The sequence below is a fragment of the Hydractinia symbiolongicarpus genome, chromosome 12 (genome assembly GCF_029227915.1).
Source record: "Hydractinia symbiolongicarpus strain clone_291-10 chromosome 12, HSymV2.1, whole genome shotgun sequence".
NCBI classification, from domain to species: Eukaryota; Metazoa; Cnidaria; class Hydrozoa; order Anthoathecata; family Hydractiniidae; genus Hydractinia; species Hydractinia symbiolongicarpus.
In genome coordinates, this window is record NC_079886.1 from 10,118,146 (window position 1) to 10,141,789 (window position 23,644).

The window sequence follows — 23,644 nt, forward strand, 5'->3', positions numbered from 1 at the left end:
TCTTTAAAAAACTAAGTGGAAGCAAGAAGGTGGAAGAGAACATCATTATTGTTGTGTTTTGTTTCGTTTTAAAGAAGCATAGAACGATGACCAGTTTTGAAATGAAATTATATACACAATACACCTTTCCCGAGACCATGAGTCATACTTTTTTTAAACTCGTAAAATATGAATACCATATTTGAATTCAGCATAGTTTCTTTAATTTATGTGTAAAAGTTTAACTTAATACGCCAACATACGTGCTATTTTGAGGAGATATATATCACAGTTAAAGTCTTCTTAATGCTCAGGTTACCATGTCCCGCCTCGTTTTCAAAAAGAGGTTGGACATGCCACAAATCTTTAAATTAGAATAGCAGGTTGTTTACTTGCTGCATTGTTTCGAATTTTCTTTGTTAATGACATTTTTGATAAGGAATTCAAATCTGTTGTCCGTTTTTCATAAAACTCAACAGAAAAAGTTGCGGCACATCAAAAGAATAAGTCTCGGGAAAGGTGCATTATTTCAGCTTTTTAAGTCTAAAAAATAACGCCTTTGGAAGGAATAGTTATTTATTTCTGAGGCAGCTAAGAATAGTCAAACGAAAATACATTTTAAAGACAATCAGGACAAATATTGTAGTTGTTTCAAACTTTGTTGATTGACTTTCAGTTCTTTTAAATCTTCGGAATCTGGTTCTTTAGTAAGTTCAACCACGACAATTGATTTATTTACTGTAGCAATTGCTTCTGGAAGCAAGTTATGAATTGAGTTTAAATCTTTTGCGTCGACATGTTGTTGAATTAACGCCATGTAAACATCAGATAACTTAAGCAGCTCGTTCGCTACTTCGATACTGTCTTTACCGTATCTAGATTCAGTGATGGTCACACTCCGCTTCAAGTATATCAATGATTCTGCATAATTTTGTAGCATCGTGTAACATTTCGCAATCACATCAAAAGTTTTAGCTAAGGATGAATGATATTTAAAGTAAATTTCTTCTTGTATTTTTAAAGATTTCAGAAGCAATTTAATTGCTTTAGAAATAGAAGTATCCTGATTTTGTTGCAAAACGTCTAAGCCAGACTCTAGCAATCTTTTTGCTTCAACAGCTTTTTTACGGCACTGTTCATAGTATCCAGAGATCTGGGTCCCACAATGAGAGCACATATCTCCATCTTGGATCGATAATTTTTGGTCACACACACCGCACCGAAAACAGTCCATTTCTTCCATAGCAACAGCTCCTAACAAACAATGTGGACATTTGCAAGTGAAAAAGTATTGCTGCTTTAACGTTTGCTGTCGGTCTGCAAAGTTCATTCGTCTATAATGAGGACCATAGCAGTTATAAATTTGATCTCCAGCTTTCACATTTTTCGCTAATTTCACAATTAACCTATCCTTATAAAAGCTGTTTACAATGCTTGGTTCGCATGAATGGTTTAGCAAGCTTGTCGTGGGATAAATGGCTGTTGCAATGCGAACTTGATCTTGTTCCAGCAAGTTTGAACTAGCTGACGCCATTTTAGAATGTAGCGATGTAATCGCATGCGCATTACAAACAAGCTGTTGTATGTGACGAATAATCAATCCACCGACGTGATATTTCACATCACTCGATACCTCCTCCTGAAAAAAGACGCTCTCCTCTAAGACTTTATATATTAGGACACCAGCTAAAGTGTATTGAAATCGATCTTCAACTTGGATATTTTGGCTGTGTGGTAGCAAGTTATACACACTCTCATAGGACGCATTATAGATGCCATCTTGATTGCATCCCGGAATTACGTCGGTTTCCTTCTTCACATCAATGAAACGAAGCAAGGTGGACATTTTTGTGACTAAAATTATCCTCATTGCTAGATGTGCAATACCAATCTTCTCCATTAAACTTAACTTTCCACATTCGAACCAGTGATATAAATTCCAAGATTCTTCTTGACATTTCGGAGAACAATAACAAACTTTGGTGCATACATGGCATGGAAACAAGATGGTAACTTCACAGAAACAATGCTGACAGCGTGAGCTATACCACGGTGGCAACAAAACAGCCGCGTATGGGTTTTCCGAAATGATTATACTACCCTTCTCAAGATTATCACGCGCGATGAGATGACGCCCTTCTTCAGTGTTGTTACATAGTGTGAGTAATTTACTAGCGTTAGGTATCGTGTCATTATATCCACCAACTGGAGCAAACTGACTATTTTCGCCACCTTGTTGTTTTTCCCCAAAGACACCATTTTCAACTTTTTTGTTTTCATTAAGGGATTCAATCAGTTTCGTCACTTTACTTTGTTCTTCCAGGTATTCATCCTTATCTTTCAGCAACTTCACAACTTTTCGAAAACAATCAATCGCTGAAGAAACGTCCAGTAGCTTCGTAAACACTTCACCTTTCCTCTTATATAATTTCCATTGCTTACTTAAAGGAAAATCATTCATGCATGCCGCTTCAATATCACGAATGCATTCGTTCCAACAAGACTTGCTAAATAAAACAGCTGATCGGTTACCGTATAATACGCCAAGCTCTGACTTAGTAGCATGCAATAATCCCTTATTATAACAGTCTAGTGCCCGGTCCTCCTTCTTGCGAACGTAGTAACTGTTGCCTTCTGTTTTGAATTTCAACGCGACTTTTGTATTTTTCAACTGTGAGCCATCTGGAAGAGCATTTCTAGCAAGCCAATCACACAATTTGGTACTGATAAGCTTATGATTTAGACAAAACTTTAATCGATCTTCATCATTCAGTAACAATTTAAAGTTCTGAACAACACCATCTAGCAAGGACACTTTGGTTAATTTATCAAGAAAATTTTGCCAATCCAATGACTCCATGTTTACTTACACCTATGAAGTAGGAATATTTAAAAATTTGTTATGCAAAAAAATATCTAGAAGGATTGACAAGTATGTAGGGGTATAAAATAATTTTAACAGAAATAAAAAATCGTGACCAATTCTTGTTATGGTTATAAAAACCAAAAAATACTACAACACAAGCAATTTGTAACAACTCCGTGTAAACAAAAATTAAAAAAAACTAAAATTTAAATATAATTTCCTGTTAGTGGATAACTTAAACAGTCACAAAACATAGATGCTGCACACATCGAGTTATAGCCTATTCTTATACAACATGTACTACAGAGATTATTTTTAGAATAAAAATAGTTCGTCTAATATATTTTATTGTATCATTTTCATGGTATAAAATTTCTTACCTGACAGATATAATTTAAAAAAGTTAAAAAATTCATTTTCTAATCACAGTTAAGCCTGTACATAGTGGACATATTTGGATGAAACTACGTTTGTTAAAAAGCATGGTTGTATCAACTGAGGGTATGTTATATACAGATGTTTAGATATACCATATCCGTTATGAGTAGATTTAACTGCATATGTTCGAAAATACTCCACGCCAATATTACGTATGCTGTCCATTACAATTCTAAATATTGCTATAGTCTTTGCCCAGGTGCTGTGCTTTTCCACTATTAATATATATTTTCAGCACTCATTTACTCTAATTCGAGTTCTAAGTTTTCGAGTTCTTCTTCAAAGTCTTTTCTCTTTGTGATCTTCTCGAGTTGTTCTTTTTCTAAAATTTCACCTTTCGATTTTCTCTCAATTAGTTGATCTATTTGTTTAAGCTTTTTCTTTACACCTTTTATTTTCTTCAAAACATCACTATTATCTGACTGTCCTGTGTCATCAGTTGTCATCTTCAATTTTGCTACATCCTCTGAAAGCTTTTTTGGTGCTTCATCGTCAACTATTGTTGCAGACGCCTCTTCTGCTTCGACTTTTTCTTTTCGTTTTTGTTTCTTCTTCTCATTTTTCTTTTGATTTTTAGTCATCGGTTTTGATTGGTCAGCAGGTGGAACATAACCAGGAGGAAATTTTGGCATTTCATTCAAAAATTTCTTTCCCCTGCTTTCATATTTTTCAACTTCATCAGGGGGTACGTAGCCAGCTTTTACTTTGCGTTCCTTTCTCCAAGTTCCATCTGGTCGGCGACTAGCAGGGATTATCTCCTCACCCCCTGAAGCCATTAGCTTCGAAATGAAAATCTAATTCTCTAAATTAAAAGACAGGGAAACATTAACGAAATGTTCAAATCGCATAAAATCAGGATGTCCGCTAAATCTTTCAATCTTACCCTCTTATATTCCTCACCATTTTGACATTTTTTGACTTAGTATTCATTTGGATCTTCCTTATTTTTTCAGCTACTTTGAAAAGGAATACTTTTTAAGAAATAAAACTTTTTTTTTGTAATTAAAGTAAATGCTAAATTTTTAAGTAGATCTCAAATTCAACCCTCGCCGATATTATACAAAATAAAAAGTTCTGACTGACCATTTGAGTTAAGACGCTTTCCTGAAATTCTGACATAGTTTTAAATTCCTGACACAGTGAACACCCTGAAAAGAGGGAAGATAATTACCAAAACAATCATAGATCACTCAAAATAGTTCATAACCTCGCGTTTCAGAACACAAGATTTGATACATCATGAAGAACAAGTAAAGAGCTGGTGCTGTGACGGTGAGTAAATGAAAGTAACAACTTAATAGTTCCATACTTTAAAAATTTCATAAAATATCCTACATAAAATTTTCCCATAATTTATACAACTAAAATGTACCATATTTCTTTTATTAACCGCCCACTCTCACGTCCACTTCCACGTCCAAGATTACTTTTGAGGAGTGATTTTAAATTTTAACTCGCAAGCCGATTGCCCCTCTAATACAAGAATTGGACTCAACTTAGATAAGATTATTTGAAGGTTGGGGTATTATTGGCAGGAATTATTTTTAAGATGGGAGGTTATTGGAAGGAAGGTGAGGTCTTATTGTTGGAAGGTTCTGAAAGAAAGAGAAGAAAAAACTCCTACGGTAAGTACGATACATGCTGAATAAAACTTACATAATTGCTGACAAGAGGTATCGCCATGTAAACGAAACACTAAATCTCCATTTTAGCATTAAAATTAAAAGCTGCTTATTTAAAGTTTGTTTAATTTCATATGTGAAAATTCTTTTCAAAGACAAAACACAATTTACAATTTCCTAGATTAAATATAATATTCACTATAAAAGACCTACACAAACTAAAAAAATATACAAATAAAAGATTATCTACAACAACAAAATATTTAGCGATCTTCTTTTTGTCGACTTAAATCGAAGATACTGGTATCCTGAATACTGAAAGAAAATTAGAAATAAATTAGATGGAAAAAAATATATATATTTTTATCATTAACATGATTACTAACAAATACTTAAGACGGTATTTACTTTTTCTCTAAAGTAAATATTGCACTCAATTTAGATAAATCCCCATGGGGGATTATTCGACAGGGGCTTTAATTGATAGAAAATCTTTTTAGGGTGGAAACTTTTTAGGGAAAAAGGGAAATTTTTGGAAGAAGGCTTAATAGAATATTTACAGTATATTTATTGTAACTTTTATATTTCGACAAAAGCAGTACCGTATTATTTATATACCTGAAATTTATGATTGATTCGACGATCCATTCTGGATGAATAACAGGTAATGGGTACTGCTGAAGAAGTTCTAAAGCGTAACCGATAAAACATTTGTTAATAGTGAAAAAAAACATTTTCATTTGTCTGTTTTATTTAATCATTGAACCTTAACATAGCAGGTAATGGGTACTGGTGAAGAAGTTCTAAAACGTAACTAATAAAAACATAGCTTTAAACGTAACCAATAAAAACATAGCTACCAAAACGGTAGCTTAGCTGCGCAAGTAGCGAGAAGCATGCAATACGGTATACAAAGGACGGGCGAACCCGTGGATTTTTCCACGGGCTAACGACTAGTTTTCATTTGAATGTTAATGTCCAGAGTTTTAAGGTAATATCATTCTTTCAACATAACAGTTTGGTTAGTGACTATTAGGGAGAATTTTTTTTCAGTCATTGGTGCTTTTTGACGTAGAGAACAGGTAAAAAAATGGAGGTGAACATAAACTTCCGTTCTTGTCTTTGCCTCTGCAAAAACATGCCTAACAAGAATAGAGAAATTAAAGATGATTTTAAAGAATCGTTTTTTTAAAATAATTATTTTTCAAGATAAGAAGATACCTAAATGGCTATTTTACGCTCTGAACAAAATAAATTTATATATATGTATATCCTTACCTACGTGTGGTGAAATGGTGAAAAAAACTACTGATTGTTATGTGTTTAAATTATTTTTGATGTTTGTTTCAAATACCTTCCCCTTTAAATGATAAACTTGCCTCTGTCTCTTGATGTCAGTTGATTCAAACCATCAGTTATCATCATCGTCTAAAAAAAATAATTCATATCAGTGATACTTGAAAAATTTAAGCGTAGGCGTATCGTCTGCAAAGTGGCTGCCGAGCCGACTTCGTGCTGATTTTCGTAAATTCGCGCAAAAAGTGTGTTAGTGCGCAAAGTTTACTACAAAAAAATTCAGTTTTTTTACCAGAAACGAAACTATAAGGCATTTCAAGCTTTCGATTTTCTGTGTTTTTTTCTTCATGTTTTCAAACAACAACGGTTTCAAAGAGGATAGATTTACAGTTTACATAAAAGACACATCAATAATTTGTCCGAACCCTGAATTTGACTACCTTTTTCTATGTATATATGGGGCAAGGTAGTGGGGAATCATTACGCGCAAAATATGCTAATTATTACGAAAAAAAGAAAGGCGCCAAACACGACTTCCAGCAAACTCCTTAAATTAATAGTCTGTTTCAGAAAAACTTCGTGTTAAGGATACAAGAAATAGCGATGCATAGAATATAAACGACAGCGGTCTAATAACTGTAATAACTTTTTTGATGGACACCAATTACACATTGAAGCAAGGTAAGCTGCGTATGTGTATTAACCTACCTGGATTTGACTTGATGAGCACTTCAATTCATTTAAAGAGTATACAATTTCTGCTCCAGATTTTCGAAGAAGTGATAAAAGTTGATCTGTAACAAAAATATAATACAATCTTAACGGGCTTTAGAATAATGAAAAGGGATAGAAGAAGATCCTGGTTTTTTTAAAGAATATTCTGTTATTAACTTAAAGAGCCGAATTTAAATTTTATCGCAAACCTGAAGTTTTGATCAAGAAGAAGTGGCTACTCTTTTAACCAGCCACTAGTTTTTCCTTCGATCATATTTTGTACGACTTATAAGAAATACTATACCTCTTCCAATTTGACTTTGTTCAAATTTACCCACAAGACACATTCGATAACCATCAAATAAACAGTAATTCTGGAAAAAGGAAATTAAGAAATCGACGAAAACTATTGTAAACAATGATGAAATTTATATTTGTTTGTGTATATCCACAGTTTTTAGCCAGATTATAGAACATTGCATTTTTATTTTTAGAGGCAAATCTTATCTTCATTTTCCAGAGTTTTCTTAAATATCATTTAACTTCAACATTTCATTTCATTTTTTTCTAGTAAAAAGATTTGTTCTAATAAATCGAATGTTGAAACTTGTTATCGGTGGACAATTGCCCAGAGCGCCTCATTTTAATGATCTAAAGACAAGTCTCCCTCATTTCGCATTTTGCTTGAATTTTGCTAATAGAATTTGAAGTTTTATTTTTGCGAAAGGAGAGATCTGAAATGCGCAACCTTATCATAATTGATACATGTTTTTTTTTTGAAAGCAACAATCTTTGAGAAATGCCAGGCTCAAATTTGAAAAAAATAAATATTAAATAAAAAAGAACACAATTTTTCATAATTTTTCGTGAATTCATTTTTTCAAACTGTGGGAACCCATCAACTTTGCATGAATTAAATTTTTTAATTTCGCAAAATTGCAAATTTCTACCACATACATTTATGCTAACGTATAACCCAGATTTTTTAAAATACGATTTGGAGAAGTTGATCTGATTTTATCTGGTGTCCCAACTTTTAAACTGGATGCTACGCCCCAACCCCCAAAAACATCATAAACATGTATTATTAGTGGACAATTGTGTCTGGTAGCGTACAAAATAAACATGTTATACCTTGCTTCGAGCTCGCCTGTATAATTTCGGAATATCTTGATGATCAGCGGCGGGGTCACCTTTTACTTCATACTTCTCCTGTGAAACAAAAAAAAAAATGTCAATAAACTTAGAATACAAATAGAATAATCTGCCATTGCTCTTATTTCAGCTCTAATTATTTTAAATGATACCTCTTTCACAAACAAATCATTTTGAAATGAATCCATTATCCCTAAAAAAAGGATTTCTCTAACATAATAAACAAAATAACTTTACATGCATTAAAAACAACTACACCAACAAAAACAACAATCCCAACAGAAACAATAACACCATTTTATCACAACAACAACAACAAAAAGTAACCACTAAATAAACAATAACACAACGTCACTATTACCATCACCACAACTAACACCGCCTCCACCACTACCGCCGCCATCATCACCATCACCAACTACCACCACAAACGACCTATGAGAAATCCCCAACTAGAACCACAACCACCAGAACCACCACTATAACCACCAACCACCAACCACCAACCACCACCACCACCATCACCACCACCAATCACCACAACCACTACCATCACCATCACCACCATCACCACCACCAATCACCACAACCACTACCATCACCATCACCACCATTACCACCACCAATCACCACAACCATCACCACCAAAAATAACAATAAAAACAACATCAAAAACCACAACATCAAGAAGAGCAACAAGCTAAGTTTTACTTACATTTAAAATCTACAATCCATAAGCCAGCCACTAAGCTCATAAGATATTTGTATGTATACGACATTTTGGCTACTGCATTGTTTTCGTCTAAACCAAGAAACAAAATCCTAGTTACGAGGGTAAAATTCAAATGAACAATATTTATTGCGATCTATTTGATTAACATGCTTTGATTAACATGCTTTTTGATTGGAGCTGTTAACATAATGTTGTAGTGTTAAATTTGCAAGACACAAAAATATTGTTAATTCATGTTATCCAATGATAAGATTCTCCATGGGGAAATTACTGTCTGAGCAGATTATTAAAAATATACTATTGTAAATAATTAATATAAGCAGAGAACAGCAATGTAAACAACATAATAGTACCTGCCACAACAACAAGATGAGTTACACTTTCTGAATATGTTTGAACGATTTTAGCTCCAAGTTTTTGACAAACTTTTGTACACGCATTCTAAAAAAACATAATTCTTTGCAATAGTTAAAGTTTTATTATAAATAAGTACAAATAAAATACGAAAATTTTCGTAAAACTTTTTTAAATAAGATTCGTTAATAAGATACTTTTTTCGGTTCAGCAATGGATATTTTTTAACTTTGATGGAGTGTTTCTGAAAATTTATAGAGCTCACTCCTATCTCATACCTAAAAAGGCTTTTTGGCAACAGCCGTGCTAATTTATAAATATACTTTTTTATTTTTTCATTATTTCGCGTGTTATCACTTAAAAGCACTGATCATCTAAGCCCGATCTTATAAAGACTTGTACTCAACAAAGAAAATTTTGAGAAGAACATATTTATCTACACGCAGCCAACAAAAAAATAATAATTGACTGTTCAATAGCTAACATCCAGCCACCCACAATGAACCAGCAACACACAGCATAAAAGAGCTCAAAGTGTAAAGAGTACTAAAAAAGGTTTTTGAATTGAAAAGAATTTAAAAAACTTACCACCTGTTTCTTAGACAACCGTGACGTCATAATAACAGGTTTCTGATGTTTCACGCTTTCTTTCTCATCAACCATATTTGTTGTTGTTGTGTGTGGGGACTGCTTCTTGATTGGATTTGTAGAATATTTATTTTCTGTAGCAAATATATTTTTTCTATTTCTTTCACCGTACATTCTTACTTCATCAGGGAGAGACATTTTTTTTGGTGTACCACATGTGACTTTAGGCGTCGCATCCACACAGGAGATATTAGAAGTTTTATCTTGTGAGGACTTCCGTTTAACATTCACTGGCTTTTTAAAATCATTCTTCCTCATATCCTTAAGAATTGTTGATTGTGATATTGGAACCGGTAAAAGATTTGATGGTGTTGTTGGAGAAAGTTCTTTATTAAACATTCTTGAAGAAATGATTGTAGAAGGCTCATCAGTTTTATCCTCAGTTGACGATTTCCAATCAGAGAACTTTTTTTCTTTTGGAAGTCTTAAAATATCTGTGTTAGTTATGGGTGATAGTAAACGTTGCTTCAAAAGTTTTAAATTGGTATCTGAAATACTTTTCTTGTTTTCCTTTGAAGGTTTCTGACTCGTGTTCTCTAAATATAAAAATCCAGCCCAGAATAAATTATTGACAAAATGACTTTGTAAGCAAGACAAAAAGTATTGTCTTACTTGCCTTTTCATAACTTATCAGATTGGCAAATTTGCATAAGAAATAACGCAACAAAAAATCCTAACAATTTACACCCAAAAAATAATAAACTAAATGAAATAATTATGTGCTTAATATTATAAGAATAATATCTTACATACCTTTTAAGACATCATTTGTTTTCTCGAGATCTTCATGTTGTTCCAGATGCTCGCTGGCAAATAAGAAGTTCTTATCTTCACCAACCGATGCTTTGTTTTTTTTTCCATCAAGCATTTCTTTTACTTCAAAAGCTGTTCTCTCTAAAATGTCGTCATCACTGCTCTCAGCCTCATCGTTTTGCTTTATTTCATCAATGTATTTTTTTAAGTGCTCAGCAATTCTGTCCCTTTCCAAACGACGACGTTCACGTTTTGCAGCTTTCTGATTCAATAAAATTTTATTATTACTATCACCACTTTCCATCTTCTTTGCTGTACTGATACACAGTGGTAGAACTTTCTCATCATGATCATCATCATTATCATCGTTATCTGTATCACACAAGGTAACAGACTGTAACTGATCTACCTCCTGTGGTTGACGACCATCCTCACTACTCCTTTTTAGTTTCTTACTCTTCTCGTGTTTCAAATTGCTTACTGGATTCTCCTCACAACCACTACTAGTTTCTTCATCACTTACAATTTTCGCCTCCTTCTTTCTTTTCTTTCTTTTCAGTGTTAAATTTTCATCTTCACTGTCACTACTATGCATATGTATCTTCTCCTTAACTGCACCAGTGTTAACTTGCGATTTAACTCCGTCGTCACTCCTTGTTCTCTCGCCTTTTTTACTGTTTGTACATTCGACTACTATCAAATCAGGCTCTGAAACATCAAAATCAACACTGTTCTGACTTAATTGTTTTTCACGTTTAAGTTGGTTAATGTTCTCACGAAACTTCTTGCCAAGGTTAAAATCTTTTTTATTCTCGGAAAATAAATCAAGATCGAGTCGTTCTTCCTCTTTTTGACATACACTATTTTCATTTTTTTCATTGCCGTCTACAATACAACTAGCATTCGTGCAACTGCCAACTAGACTTTCACTCAGGTTTTCTTCATTTTCACTTTTATCTCCACCTGAAACATATTTTTTTTCATTTGTATACACATCAATTTCATCTCCTATGTCACACATGAATGCATCAGTGACATCAGCAGTTAAATTAGCTTTTTTTGATATTAAAGTCTCAACCTGGTTATTACACATATTAGATTTTGCAAGATCCATTTTTTCAGCTTCATCATAAAGCAATTGATCACTACCACCTGTATATTGTATCTCTACATGCGGCTCTACATCTTGAATTACACTTTTGCTATCCATTAGTTTATGATTTTCAGCGATATCAGAAGTGTTTACTTTTAGTTCTTGTGTAGGATCTTTGTTGCGCATCAATGCAACATTTTCATCAGCCTTAGTGGTGTCACGAATATGAGAAAGTGTCTGCTGCTTTTTGTCCACTACGTCTTGACAATGTAAAGAATTATCCATACTCTTTCTGAATGATGTTGGTACTTTCGTTCCAGGTGGTGTGGGTGGAATTAATTCTTCACTGTTGCCTTTTGATGACAACAAAAACTGCTTCCCTGATAACAACATATTTTGGTCCACACAGTCTTTTGAGTTCTTTAAGTGTTTATTACTCTCTATGTTTTTATTCTCTTCTTCAAAATCATTTTGTTTATTTGATTGAACAATTTGTTTTTCTTGATTATCTTCACTAACTAAAACTTCGTTTTTGATTATCGTACCAGTCAATACCTTTGAGTTACTTTCTTTTTGAGGCAATCTCTCTGCGATCAATTTCTTCTGCATTCCTGTGTATAAATCACAACTTAATTTTTCAACAGTCATTTTATATTTTATTGATACAACAGCCTCTGTTGCAGATATTCTTTCAGCAGACATGATTTTAACTGGCTTCATTACACCATTTTTCACAGGAAGAGGAACTTTTGAAAAGGATACGTTACCAAACATGGAGTGGTCTTTGTTAGGACTTTCAATATTATTGATAAATGACTTGATGTCAACAGTCTCATTTATGGTATTACCTAATGATAATTTCCATGGTGTCAATGGCTGACTCTCTTTCCTTCTGCAAGTACTAACTACGGATTTCTTACTACCAGGAAAGAAAATGCTACCAGGGGATTCGTTAACAGAAATTTGCGAGAGTTGTATATGACACGATTTGTTTACGTTTGGCGGTGTACTTACAATTTCATTATTATTTAAATGTTCATTCACTTTGGTATTTTCATCAGTTTCATCTTTTCTAACATAAATGTCAGAATGGTGAACAATTTCAGGATTTATTTTATTTGGTGAATTTTTCTGAGCACAATGTATTGGTAGATCATTTATTTTGTCCCATTTGTCGATTTCCATGGCATTTTTGCTCTGTGGTAATGAGACTATATCTGTCAACAACGGGTTGTCTTCATTTACAGTCTCTTTTACCTCAGGTTCTTCTATTATAGTGGTATCTTCTATACCATCATTTAATATAGATTCACTTTCCTGGTTTTGAGTAACATTTGTTGTTTCAATGCTTTCACATTTTTCCTGACAAAAAATATCAGGTAAAACTGGAGTGACAGTTGCATCGGTAGAGACAGATTGTGGAACTGTTTGATCAGTAGAATCTACTGCCACAGATTTTGTGATCAAGTCAGAGCTGCACATGTCAGTTAGGACTTTCTTTGCTGTTGTAACATCTTCAATAGATGCAGAAACATTTATCGAGCTTCTTAAATCATCCAGACTGTGGTTCTTATGTTTTGCTTTAGTCTGTTTTCCATTTTTAGTTTTATGAAAATTTTTCTCACTGTTTTCAAATTCAATCTCAGGAGAAATGTCCAATATGTCCTCTTTGAACTGTTTAGCTTGCTTTTTAGACAACTTTTTACGTTTCTTTGGCTGCACAGCATCATTAGTTAAAACAGTAGAACTTGATAATTCAAAAGATTTCCGTTTTCCTGACAAATTTTGAGGATTGGATAACTCAGGAGATTTTGAATTTTTATGTCCCTTTTTAATTCGATCAAGCAAACTATATTCCTCAATGTTTTTTTTGTTCAGCATTTCCTCATGATTTGACAGCTTTCTAAATTAAAATACAGTTTACTTGTACTTAAAAAACCAACATTTTGTAATATTGAAATATACACCAGCGTTCCAATTAACGAATCGCGAATTGCAATTTCGTTTTTTCTTTTCTTTTTTTTGCATATCATATTTACCTACTAAACATGAAATTCACAGATCACAACTTAATACTTAAAAAACATATCACATCGCAAGTCTTCATTAAGGAATGATAACAAACAAAGTTTTGCATCATATAAATGTGATCTATACAACGCTGTATTTTGTTCTAAAACCATCAAAACGTGATTGTGTTTGTTCAAGGTAAACTTTGTAAACATTTTTTTTTTTCGCAGATCAATTTTAATATTTAAGTCGAACTCTGTGCACCAGGAATATAGGAAAGTTATCTGGAGTGTTTCCAGGTACTGTTTGGCACATTTTATTTACAAAGTTTAAAAACACTTGTTTATATTTGAATTACTTTACAAAAACTCCAAAACATGATCAGCAAATGTATAAGCTAGTCACATAACATTTTTGTTGCAAGAACCCGCATTTTCTCTCATGAAAAGATAATAGATTAGTCAGACAAAGAGTCTTCTGAGAATTGTGTCAAAAACATTATTTTTCCTTGTTTTGATTTATTAAAAATTTGTTCAGCTCAAATTTATAAGACTGTTGATTGTTTAAAAGATTTTTTTCCATGGTGCAATGTTAAAATATTAGCGGCAACATTTCAGACTCGAAAATTAACACCTCTATAGGTTGGTAAAACCTTAAAACATTTTGAAAGATTGTGTATGATTTCCACAAAGAACTAGATCAATTGGTACGGAAATAGCATCTCTAATTTTTTATGTAACCTATATATTGTTGTTGGATTATAAAATGGTTTTTTGTTAACTTACTGTGTTTGTCATCAACAATTGATAATAAATAAATAAATAAATATGGAAATAAAATAGTAATCAACATACAAATTTATATGTTAAATTATTATTGCATTTTTGTGTTCATTTAAGAAGTGGAGAGCAATAGCTCTTGCTCACGTAAAGGCTCCCCCAATTCTGAATAATGAGAAAGTAGCTGAGCCATTAATTGCTCCCCCAATTCCAAAAAACGTTTTTCTGGCTGAGCAATATCAATTCATCTCATATGGAAATCAATGTTCTCTTTCTTATTATTTACAGTAAAAAAAAACAAAATATATTAGCAAGATAAAATAAAATAAATAAAAAATACTTTGTGATAAAATATGCGTTTATAATCATATTCTATTTATTCAGATTGCTTGCCCAGTTTAAACTATTGTAACCTTGGGGGAGTGATTTATTGTTCTGGTGTTATTTTCTTATTGATAGGCCTGGGCTATAATTCTATTAAAGCTGCCTTCTCCTAGTCAGAAGTGATCTAATGCTGTTAGTTTTGCTTGTACCAATTATAATAAACCGTGGTGGTCTGATTTCACCTCTTACGATTTGAAATAAATAATTTCTTTAATTTTTATATATGCAGATCTTAGTAATGGTGTTGTTTTGCTCAAATTATTATTGTATAAGACTAAAAAACATGCTTAGATTATGTAACAAAAAATACCAGATGGTTATGCATAAGGTCTTTTTAAACTTTCAAATCTTCGCATGTCCATTTTTTGCTAGGATAAAAATTAGAGGTAAATTGTGTCCACTAGGGAAATTCTGTGCACTACAATGATCGTAACTTTTTTTCTCTGATAACATACCTATTTACTAGAATAATTCCTTTTTGATCGTCTTTAACATCTTTGTACACTGTGGTGCTCTCCTCAAAAGGTTTATTATTCACAGCATCAATAGACTCCAGATTGGCAATAATATTATTGTCTGATTTTCTAAATGGTTAAAAAATAAGTAAACAATTTTGAGCATAGATAAGGCCACCCTATTCAGAGTTACTCCATTTGTTGACTTAGCAGAGTCTTGTCAATTGAAGTAAAAGGTAGGTTATATGAGACCTGTGTAAGAAGTGTTTTTATGTTGTACGGTAGTGAGACATGGGTGGTGAAGCAGGAAGATGAGAGATGTGCATATTTTACATAGCTAGCCTCACAAATATCGAGGGATATACCCTGTCTATATTTCCAGGATGGGCTATGGCTTAGATGGAGAGTCGTAGAGTATTTAATGCTCTTTTTGAGCTACGTAGACCCAATTAGGGTCAGCGCTCTAATAGACAACTCCCGGCAACATCCAACGGCCCACATAATGCGCCATCTTGCCAATTTCCCTCACATGGCTTGGGTTAACCCAGGGCTATGGTAACATTCACTCGCCCATGTTGAATCGCCGTCAAGAGGAATCAAACCCCGGTCTCCCGCACAGAGTACGAGAGCTATAACCACTAATCTACGGCGCCACTTGATCGTTTAAAAAGGAATGATATGAGAATAGTTAGGTGGATGTGGAGCGCCAGTCTCATCATTCTCGGCTTAACGTCCGTTTTCCATGCTAGCATGGGTTGGACGGGGTATATATTAATGACCCTCTTCCAATCTAATCTAGACTGTGTTAGATCTTAACTCACCTTCCTCTGTATCAAGTCTGTCCTTATAACCTCCTGCCAAGTCTTTCTTGGTCTGCCTCTGGGCTTTGCCCCAGGAACTATTAAGTCTCTACACTTTCTTACCCAATTATCCCCCCTCCATTCTTTCCAAGTGCCCCAGCCAATTCAATCTTCATATCTGGATAACATCTTTAATTCTACGGATACTTAGCCGGCTTCTTAGCTCCTGTGAACTCTTTCTGTCCTCAGACTGGCGTTACACATCCACCTAACCATTCTCATATCATTCCTTTCTAAACAGTCAAGATCTTCCTGCTTCACTGCCCATGTCTCACTACCGTACAACATAACACTTCTTACACAGGCCTCATACAACCTACCTTAAACTCAATTGACAAGACTCCTAGTCAACAAAGGAAGTAACTCTGAACTTTTTTCAAGCAGAACCTATCCTCTTCCAAATATTCCAACACCCCCTTTACTGTTCAACATATTACCTAAGTAACGGAAGTTCTCAACTATCTCTAACGAGCCACTGTTATACATCATTAAAGCTGGAAATACTTCATTCTCTATTATCTAACCTTGGCAACATTTGCATACAAACTGAATGTCAGCTCTTAACCTTTCTTCCACTTCTCAAACTTTTCAACTAATTCTTCCATCGACTCTGCTATGAGAACCAAATCATCTGCATACAATAACTCCCATGGACAACCTGTCCTGAACTCCATCGACAGCGCTTCTAAGACTAGAACAAACAACAAAGGACTAAGTACAGAACCCTGATGTACACCAACATTTACACTAAATTCATCACTAAGTGAATCGTTAATCCTGACACGACTTCTAGCATTGCTGTACATAGACTCTACAATCGTAACTAGCCACTCATCCACACCTAATTTTCTCATAGCCCACCAAATAACTTTCCCTGGCACTCTATCAAAAGCTTTCTCTAAATCTACAAAGGCAAAATAGAGATTCTTTCTCTTTCCTAAAAACTTTTCCTGAAGCTGTCTGAGTAAAAATATTGCATCTGTAGTATCTGAAAAATAGAAAAAGTTCAGATGAGCTAAGAACCAGGCCAGGTATGCGTATCATTAAAGATGTTATCCAGATAAAAAGATTGAGTTGGTTGGGACACTTGGAAAGAATGGAGGAGGATCATTGGGTGAAAGACTTGGCAGGAGGTAATAAGGAAAGAGGAACTTGAGTTTAGATCTAACACAGTCTAGATCAGATTGGAAGAGGATCATTACCATACCCCGTCCAACCCATGCTAGCATGGAAAACGGACGTCAAGCCAAGAAATGATGACGATGATGAGTTCTGACTTGCAGTTTAGCTTAGTTAAGGCTGGTCAGAGAACTGAGAACGGATAAATTTTTTAGCCACAGCCTAACAAATGAATCTCTGTTTACTTTTAATAAATAAAGTGACTTGATGTGATGTGGATGATGTAAACAAGTGAAAACTCTTAATAAACTACGCTAGGAACTGTAAGTTTAAAAAATTGAAAGTTATAGAGAAAAAATAAAAATAAAAAACCTATACCTGGACAATTTGTTATTGTCTGTTTTAGGCGCGCCTTCATCTAAATAAATTTAGGTTGCAAATTAAAATATAACTGGAGAATTTGAAGAAAAGTCAAAAGAAGAATTTAAAAAATTTACCATCATCAGAAATCAAATCAAATATGGAATGTGATTTGCTGTTGTTATTGGAGACAAATGATAAACTAAAAGAAGTTACAAATAAATAAAACTGCTGCACAAAAGGATAAAAAAACTAACAAACAAACAAACATATTATTTAAATATTTATTATTACTATACCTGCTTTTTACTTTCTTGTTTCTCTGAAAAAAAACACAGGCAAGATAAAAATAAGGGGAATAATAAAAAGGATATTAAAATTAGTTTAAATATATACTTACAACTTTGTTTCTGTATATCGTCTTTTTATGACGCTGTGATAAAATTGGTGTGGCACCTAAAAATACTATTTTAACACAAACATGAAATTGCTAAAACAATTGCGCTCCAAGACACTTTGAATGGAAAGGTTTTGAATAGAAATGTAGCCATCACAAACCATACCACAAATGAAGCTTGTTTTTCAATTGGAAGATTTTCAATTGGAAGATAATGACAAAACACCCACAACATTTGTTATATATTTGACAAATAATAAACAATGGTGTTGTTGCAGTTAAATAGTCATATTTTGCATTGCAAAATTAGTTTGGTAATTTGATTTTTTTGTTAGACAACACAGGTTAGATGTCTATGTATTCTACTGTTGCATATTTTGCATGTTTTTTGCACTGCACATAAACCAATTTTCATTTCAAAACTAGCAAAAAACAATTGTAAAAAGCCTAAACTATGGAAGAAGGACTTACATGTTTCGGTTAGAACTGAATGTACATTTTTTATATAAAAATTTACATTACATAGCTATTGTTTCCTCTTTGGACAGGCCTGTGTGGAAAATTGCACGCTTTCTAATTCATGTTGGCATTCAGCAATTGCAGTGGCAAATGGTGATGCAGAAAAAAAATTTCTCGATTCACGTTGGCAATTTCTTTTTAATTCTCTCTTTGCACTTAATTGTTATTTGTGTATTGGTCACAAAACAGGCAAATGATATATTTCACGTTGGCAATGTTCTGCTGTCAAGAAATAAACTAAATTAGAAAGGCTGAAGTTGACAAATAACGTGGATTACAGTGACTGACTATAGAAATGTTCATGGAAATACCCATAATTACCTATTCTTTCACAATCATCATCAGCAGCATTGCAGACATCTCTGACACAGGTTACTATCTCTGCTATTTGAGGATTAGAATTTATGCTTCTAAAAAAATAAATTTTTAATTTGTAGTAGACAGCACCAAAAAATTATTTTAAATACAACTAATTAAGTTTTACCTTTTTGTAATTTTATTCTTGCAAAGAGGACAAGTAACCGGCCTCTTCTTGTCGCTTTTCACCAGCAGTTCTTTTATACATTGACTAACAAAGAGGATTGTTATCGCTTTTAAAATTTAATAAATTAATAGGAATAAATACTAACAAGAAGAATTATCCAAAAATTGTCCAAAAAGGATCGCCTGCAATAAAAGAATCCAATGTTTCTGATCTAATTCAATTTTAAATGAAAATCATTGAACTGCCATTGAACCTACTTTTTATGCAGCTTAAAGTATCATAAAACATGTTTTAATGATTAATGTGGAAAGCACATAAAAAACACAAAATCTGGTCCCAATACAAGGTAATGCTTCAACCTTTACCGGTTGCCTACTCTGTGGAAGGTGAAAACCCAATCTTTTCCCATCTTACCTTCTCTGTGGTTGATGGAAATAAACTTATTGTTGATCAGAAATTCACTCTTCTAAAAATTTTCCCAGTTGGATAAAGAACTGAATAATTTATGCTGTTGGAAAAAATATTGAGGTGTTTAAATAGTTACTTCATGAGATTTTTAATTGGTGAGATGTCATAAGGTAAATAGGAATAAGATTTTCACTTTTTAAAAATTAACAAAATTTAATTGAAACAAACTTTAAGTCACAATTATAAACAAATCTAGACAGTTTTTGTATGTATGAAAAATCAGCAATTGGCAAAGAATTTGGCAGTTTATGAAATAAAGTTAGGCAGTGTTTGAACTGATTGTTAAATTAGCAAAAAAATTAAATTCTCTTTACTATCATTTTTGTTCTTTCATTCTTGTTGTTTTCTATCGTACTGTCCTAAAGTAAGGGTAACTCTTTATTAAATTATTTTTTCTTTAAAATTTTATAAATTATAGAGCATAAATTATAAAAATGGTGGTTTATAATTTCCGTGCACTTATATTTCAAAAAAATTATTTTTCTTGATTCTTTTCCCACCCTCATTAAAAATTGCATCAGTCATATTTCAAAATTTATGTAAGAGAAAACATGGGATGCAATTTGAGCAAGTTACAGCCAATATGGGAGCAAGAGGTAATTTTTTTAATGTATATACAGTACAAATTACAAATTTAGTCATTCAGAGAATGTTCTTTATTGATAATTAAAAGAAGAAGGAATTTTTAGTTAAACTGTAAGAGACATTACTCTTCATTTATAAAGAGTATAAAGAATAGCCATCAATGATGTAATTATAAAAGCCACATGAAAACACATTAGCATTGCATTTCCAAAAAATTTAAAAAAATTCCAATATGTTGAGAAGCATATAACTTTTTTGTTTGTTTGCTTATGCTTATTTTTGGACAATATTTATTCTAGCACTTTTCTCTTTTATTTGCCTGGAATACCTTCAACATATTATATAATCAACCCTATGATAACCTAATGCAGCATATCTGATGCCAAAACACCTATTATTTTCACACACAACATCAACAGTATCAAAAAAGTACATCACAAAATTTTATTGCTCATGCTTAGCAGAAATAATTTTTCAGACACCAACTACTGCAGGAAAGATGGGTTTTTAAAATCCAAACTCAATTAACAATTGTTTTCCTATTTATTTTTAAAAGCTTCATCAGAATTAGCAGAATAGAAATAGGCTGATTATTGTCTGTTATATTGCAATTTTTATAGAGCAGCAACAACCTTATTAAGTCAATGACAGGTTAAAGTTTTTTATTACTATTCTTTTGTACTATATACTTGTTTTTTGAAGTGGTGTTATTTGAATAATAAGGAAGTAGGTTCACTTTTTGCCTTTTTTGGATTTTCCACTCTAATCAATAAAAATGGCACAGATGCCCAAATCTAATACCCCAGTCGTTTTCATGGTTTACATTGTTTACATATTACCATAGTGTTATTCATGTTTACTATGGTGGGGTAACGACAGAGCCTGTATTTTTATTTAAGCCAAAGCTGCAGAAAAGTTATTGTGTTAAAAAAAGCTTTACTTGAATACTGTGGTTTTTAAACGCTACACTGGATTTGTGACTCCCCATACATATAAGCTCCCCATACATATAAGCACTATACTAAAAGGTCCACAAGGGTATGCAGGTAAACTGTTACCTGCATGAGAGCACTCAACCCAAAGGCAAATCCATTCCTACCTGCAAAATTGATGATTGCACTTAGTTGATATTGGTTGAGATAACAAATCCAAGCTAAAGTTAATAAACAAAATTCAATTTTACATGCATAATATGCAAATTTGTTATGAACGAAAAATATTTTGAAAAATTAAAAGTTACCATATTGTGCATTGAAAGCTCTTTTGTAGACTTTGTAATAATTTTCTAACTTCTGTAACAGTGTTGTCAGGTGCATCCATTTTTTGTGTAAATCTTCTTTTAACCCCAAAGTAGATCAGTCTACCCGTTTACTTCTAATGTAGACTTTTTTTCTCATCTGTAATTTCTTTAAATTTAATATTATTCTAAAGAATTTAAATAAACAATTTTTCACAGCTTAATTTCCTTATGACAGAACATTTGTAAAAAGTGTGAAAAGTTGCCTTACTCACACAGTCTGGTAGGAAATGTGTTTTTAAAGAGGGGCTTTCTTAGGGATGGAAGTTTTGCCCAAGCTTGTGCATCAATTGCATGAATATGTCGTAACCCACAATTTTTTAAAGAGTTCAATAATCACTGAAATAAACTTGTGGTTGACTTCTATAAAACATGCTAAAATGTTTTATAGAAGGACCTTTAGTAAGGCTTTGACCATGGGCATTATGAATATTTTCGTATTTTCTTAAAAAATAATTAGTCTTATGGCATGAAAATTTAGTATGCTATTGCCAGTAACCCTACTTAAAACGTATGTGAAAAATTTGTAATCTTTTTTTCAAAATATTTCACAAAAAAATTATTTAGTTAGCTGAAACTGTGAACTCGTGTATTTTGCCAGCAGAAGTGCAGTTTCCTAAGCTAGGTTTTGGCTGGGAAAAAATTGCAAGATTAAGTAATCATCCGCCAAATTGCCCCCGAAATGCAATGCACGCCAGCTCATTGTTCTCATTTAAATTTTGTCAAGAAGGAAGGAAGGTGCTATTTTATCGTTGTACTCTCAGTTTATTTTTATTACAGCTATTTATCAAATAAATGATATAAAAACAGTTTTTTTTCAGAATTCTTAAACTGCCACTGCTCGACATTAAAAAAATGAAAACAAATTTTGTTTTGGGTTGATTCGGGTTTCTCTGGGAAAATTTTAAGTTTTTTTTAATTCGCCAGAAGTCGTCCGACAGCCTCTCATGTTTTTTGCAACGTTTTCAGCGAATCGGCACCCTCGTCCTCTTAGTTTTGAAATGGAATTTATTTCTGAGTGGCGAAATTGTATCGTGGCAAAATTGTAAATACAACTGTATGCTAAAAAATTTTGAGCACATTTTAAAGAAAATCCATTAACAGCACTATAAAAAATGTAGCTAGCTATATAGTAGCTAGCTACCTATGTTAGCTATAACTGTTAAAAACAATGTAACTTCACAACAAGTTAACTATTCTCGTCATCACATTACAGTTTCCTGTGAGCACACATATGAACAATAGAACAATAATATATTAAATATTTAAATTATTTCTGTGAATACATGGTGCAGATATACTAAACATTTTAACACTAAAACAAATAAACCAACTAGCCAGCCAGCTAGCTAGCTCTATACTGAAATAGAATGAAATGAGGGGCAATTAAAGCTTGAAATAAGTAAAACTCCAGGACACCAACTAAAAGATAATAGAAATATGAATTAACATTTTATATAATAGGTTGCATATAGCTCTTTTTACCTCTAGCTAAAAAGGTTTATATACATCCAGTTTTAGTTTATCTTTCCCGCTCAAGCGTCAGACGTATTTTATATTTTTATGATATATTCGCGCCTAATAAAATAGGATATATTTGGATTTGGCACCCCATGCTTACTTACCGAAGCGCGAGCCAACATGCCTGTTCTGCCCAGATAATAAAAGCCGACCCGATTAAGTACGGCAGCTTGCCCCGGTTAAGAACAGGGCAGAAAATACATAATCAGGGCAACATAATCAGGACAGGACAGCTTATCACTCAAAAAATATTATTTGGCACTTATAAAAGGAACGTAAGGCAGGCCAGTTTATATACTACAGTCTAATATTATTCGAGACTTATAGAACGAACGTAATCGGAGCCGACCAGCTTATAAAGGATATTTTTAAATTATTTCTCACTTATTATAGAAGCCATATAATCGGGGAAGGCCGATAGAACAAATATAATCGGGGCCGACCGCTTTTATATCATTCGTCATTACTTCTGACAAGCAAATAGCCCTGGTGGCAAAGTTGTTGTTGTTCTCAAATGAAACGAAATTTCGTGGCAAGTACAAAATTTTGGGATTCGCAAGTTTAATAAATTTTCACCAAACTTAATTCTCGCAAAAAGAATAATTTAGGTAGTTTTTCCAGAGAAGGAAATCACAAGCCTGTGGCCAGCCATTATATCAGCGTTCATAATCCGGTCACCACGAAATAACCAGTGCAAAAGAACAACATAATCGGGCAACGACTTCATTTAGCACCGGGCTAAGTGGTCCCGACAC

General features: G+C 33.1%; 3 protein-coding genes across 4 annotated transcripts; all 3 read right to left on the reverse strand.

The window, feature by feature from the left end:
• Positions 1-537: 537 nt before the first annotated feature.
• LOC130622732 (SET and MYND domain-containing protein 4-like) lies at positions 538-2,847 on the reverse strand. The gene has a single exon (XM_057438230.1). It carries the CDS (start codon positions 2,837-2,839, stop codon positions 608-610), a length of 2,232 nt encoding a protein of 743 aa, XP_057294213.1. The 5' UTR covers positions 2,840-2,847; the 3' UTR covers positions 538-607.
• A 107-nt stretch (positions 2,848-2,954) lies between these two features.
• LOC130622735 (partner of Y14 and mago-like) lies at positions 2,955-4,270 on the reverse strand. The gene has a single exon (XM_057438232.1). It carries the CDS (start codon positions 4,057-4,059, stop codon positions 3,526-3,528), a length of 534 nt encoding a protein of 177 aa, XP_057294215.1. The 5' UTR covers positions 4,060-4,270; the 3' UTR covers positions 2,955-3,525.
• A 280-nt stretch (positions 4,271-4,550) lies between these two features.
• LOC130622731 (breast cancer type 1 susceptibility protein homolog) lies at positions 4,551-21,495 on the reverse strand. Of its 2 annotated transcripts, none has more exons than XM_057438229.1 (20): positions 21,312-21,495; positions 21,171-21,224; positions 19,019-19,102; positions 18,856-18,944; positions 18,019-18,074; positions 17,918-17,940; positions 17,756-17,820; positions 17,637-17,676; positions 15,280-15,408; positions 10,559-13,554; positions 9,746-10,341; positions 9,157-9,244; positions 8,786-8,872; positions 8,223-8,263; positions 8,050-8,127; positions 7,220-7,289; positions 6,910-6,995; positions 6,285-6,333; positions 5,524-5,593; positions 4,551-5,220 (listed from the first exon to the last, which is right to left on the reverse strand). In XM_057438229.1, exons 1-20 carry the CDS (start codon positions 21,389-21,391, stop codon positions 5,169-5,171), a joined length of 4,833 nt encoding a protein of 1,610 aa, XP_057294212.1. In that variant the 5' UTR covers positions 21,392-21,495; the 3' UTR covers positions 4,551-5,168. The 2 variants fall into 2 exon arrangements, with proteins under 2 accessions (XP_057294212.1, XP_057294211.1); XM_057438228.1 differs by having other exon boundaries at positions 18,019-18,083.
• Positions 21,496-23,644: the final 2,149 nt, after the last annotated feature.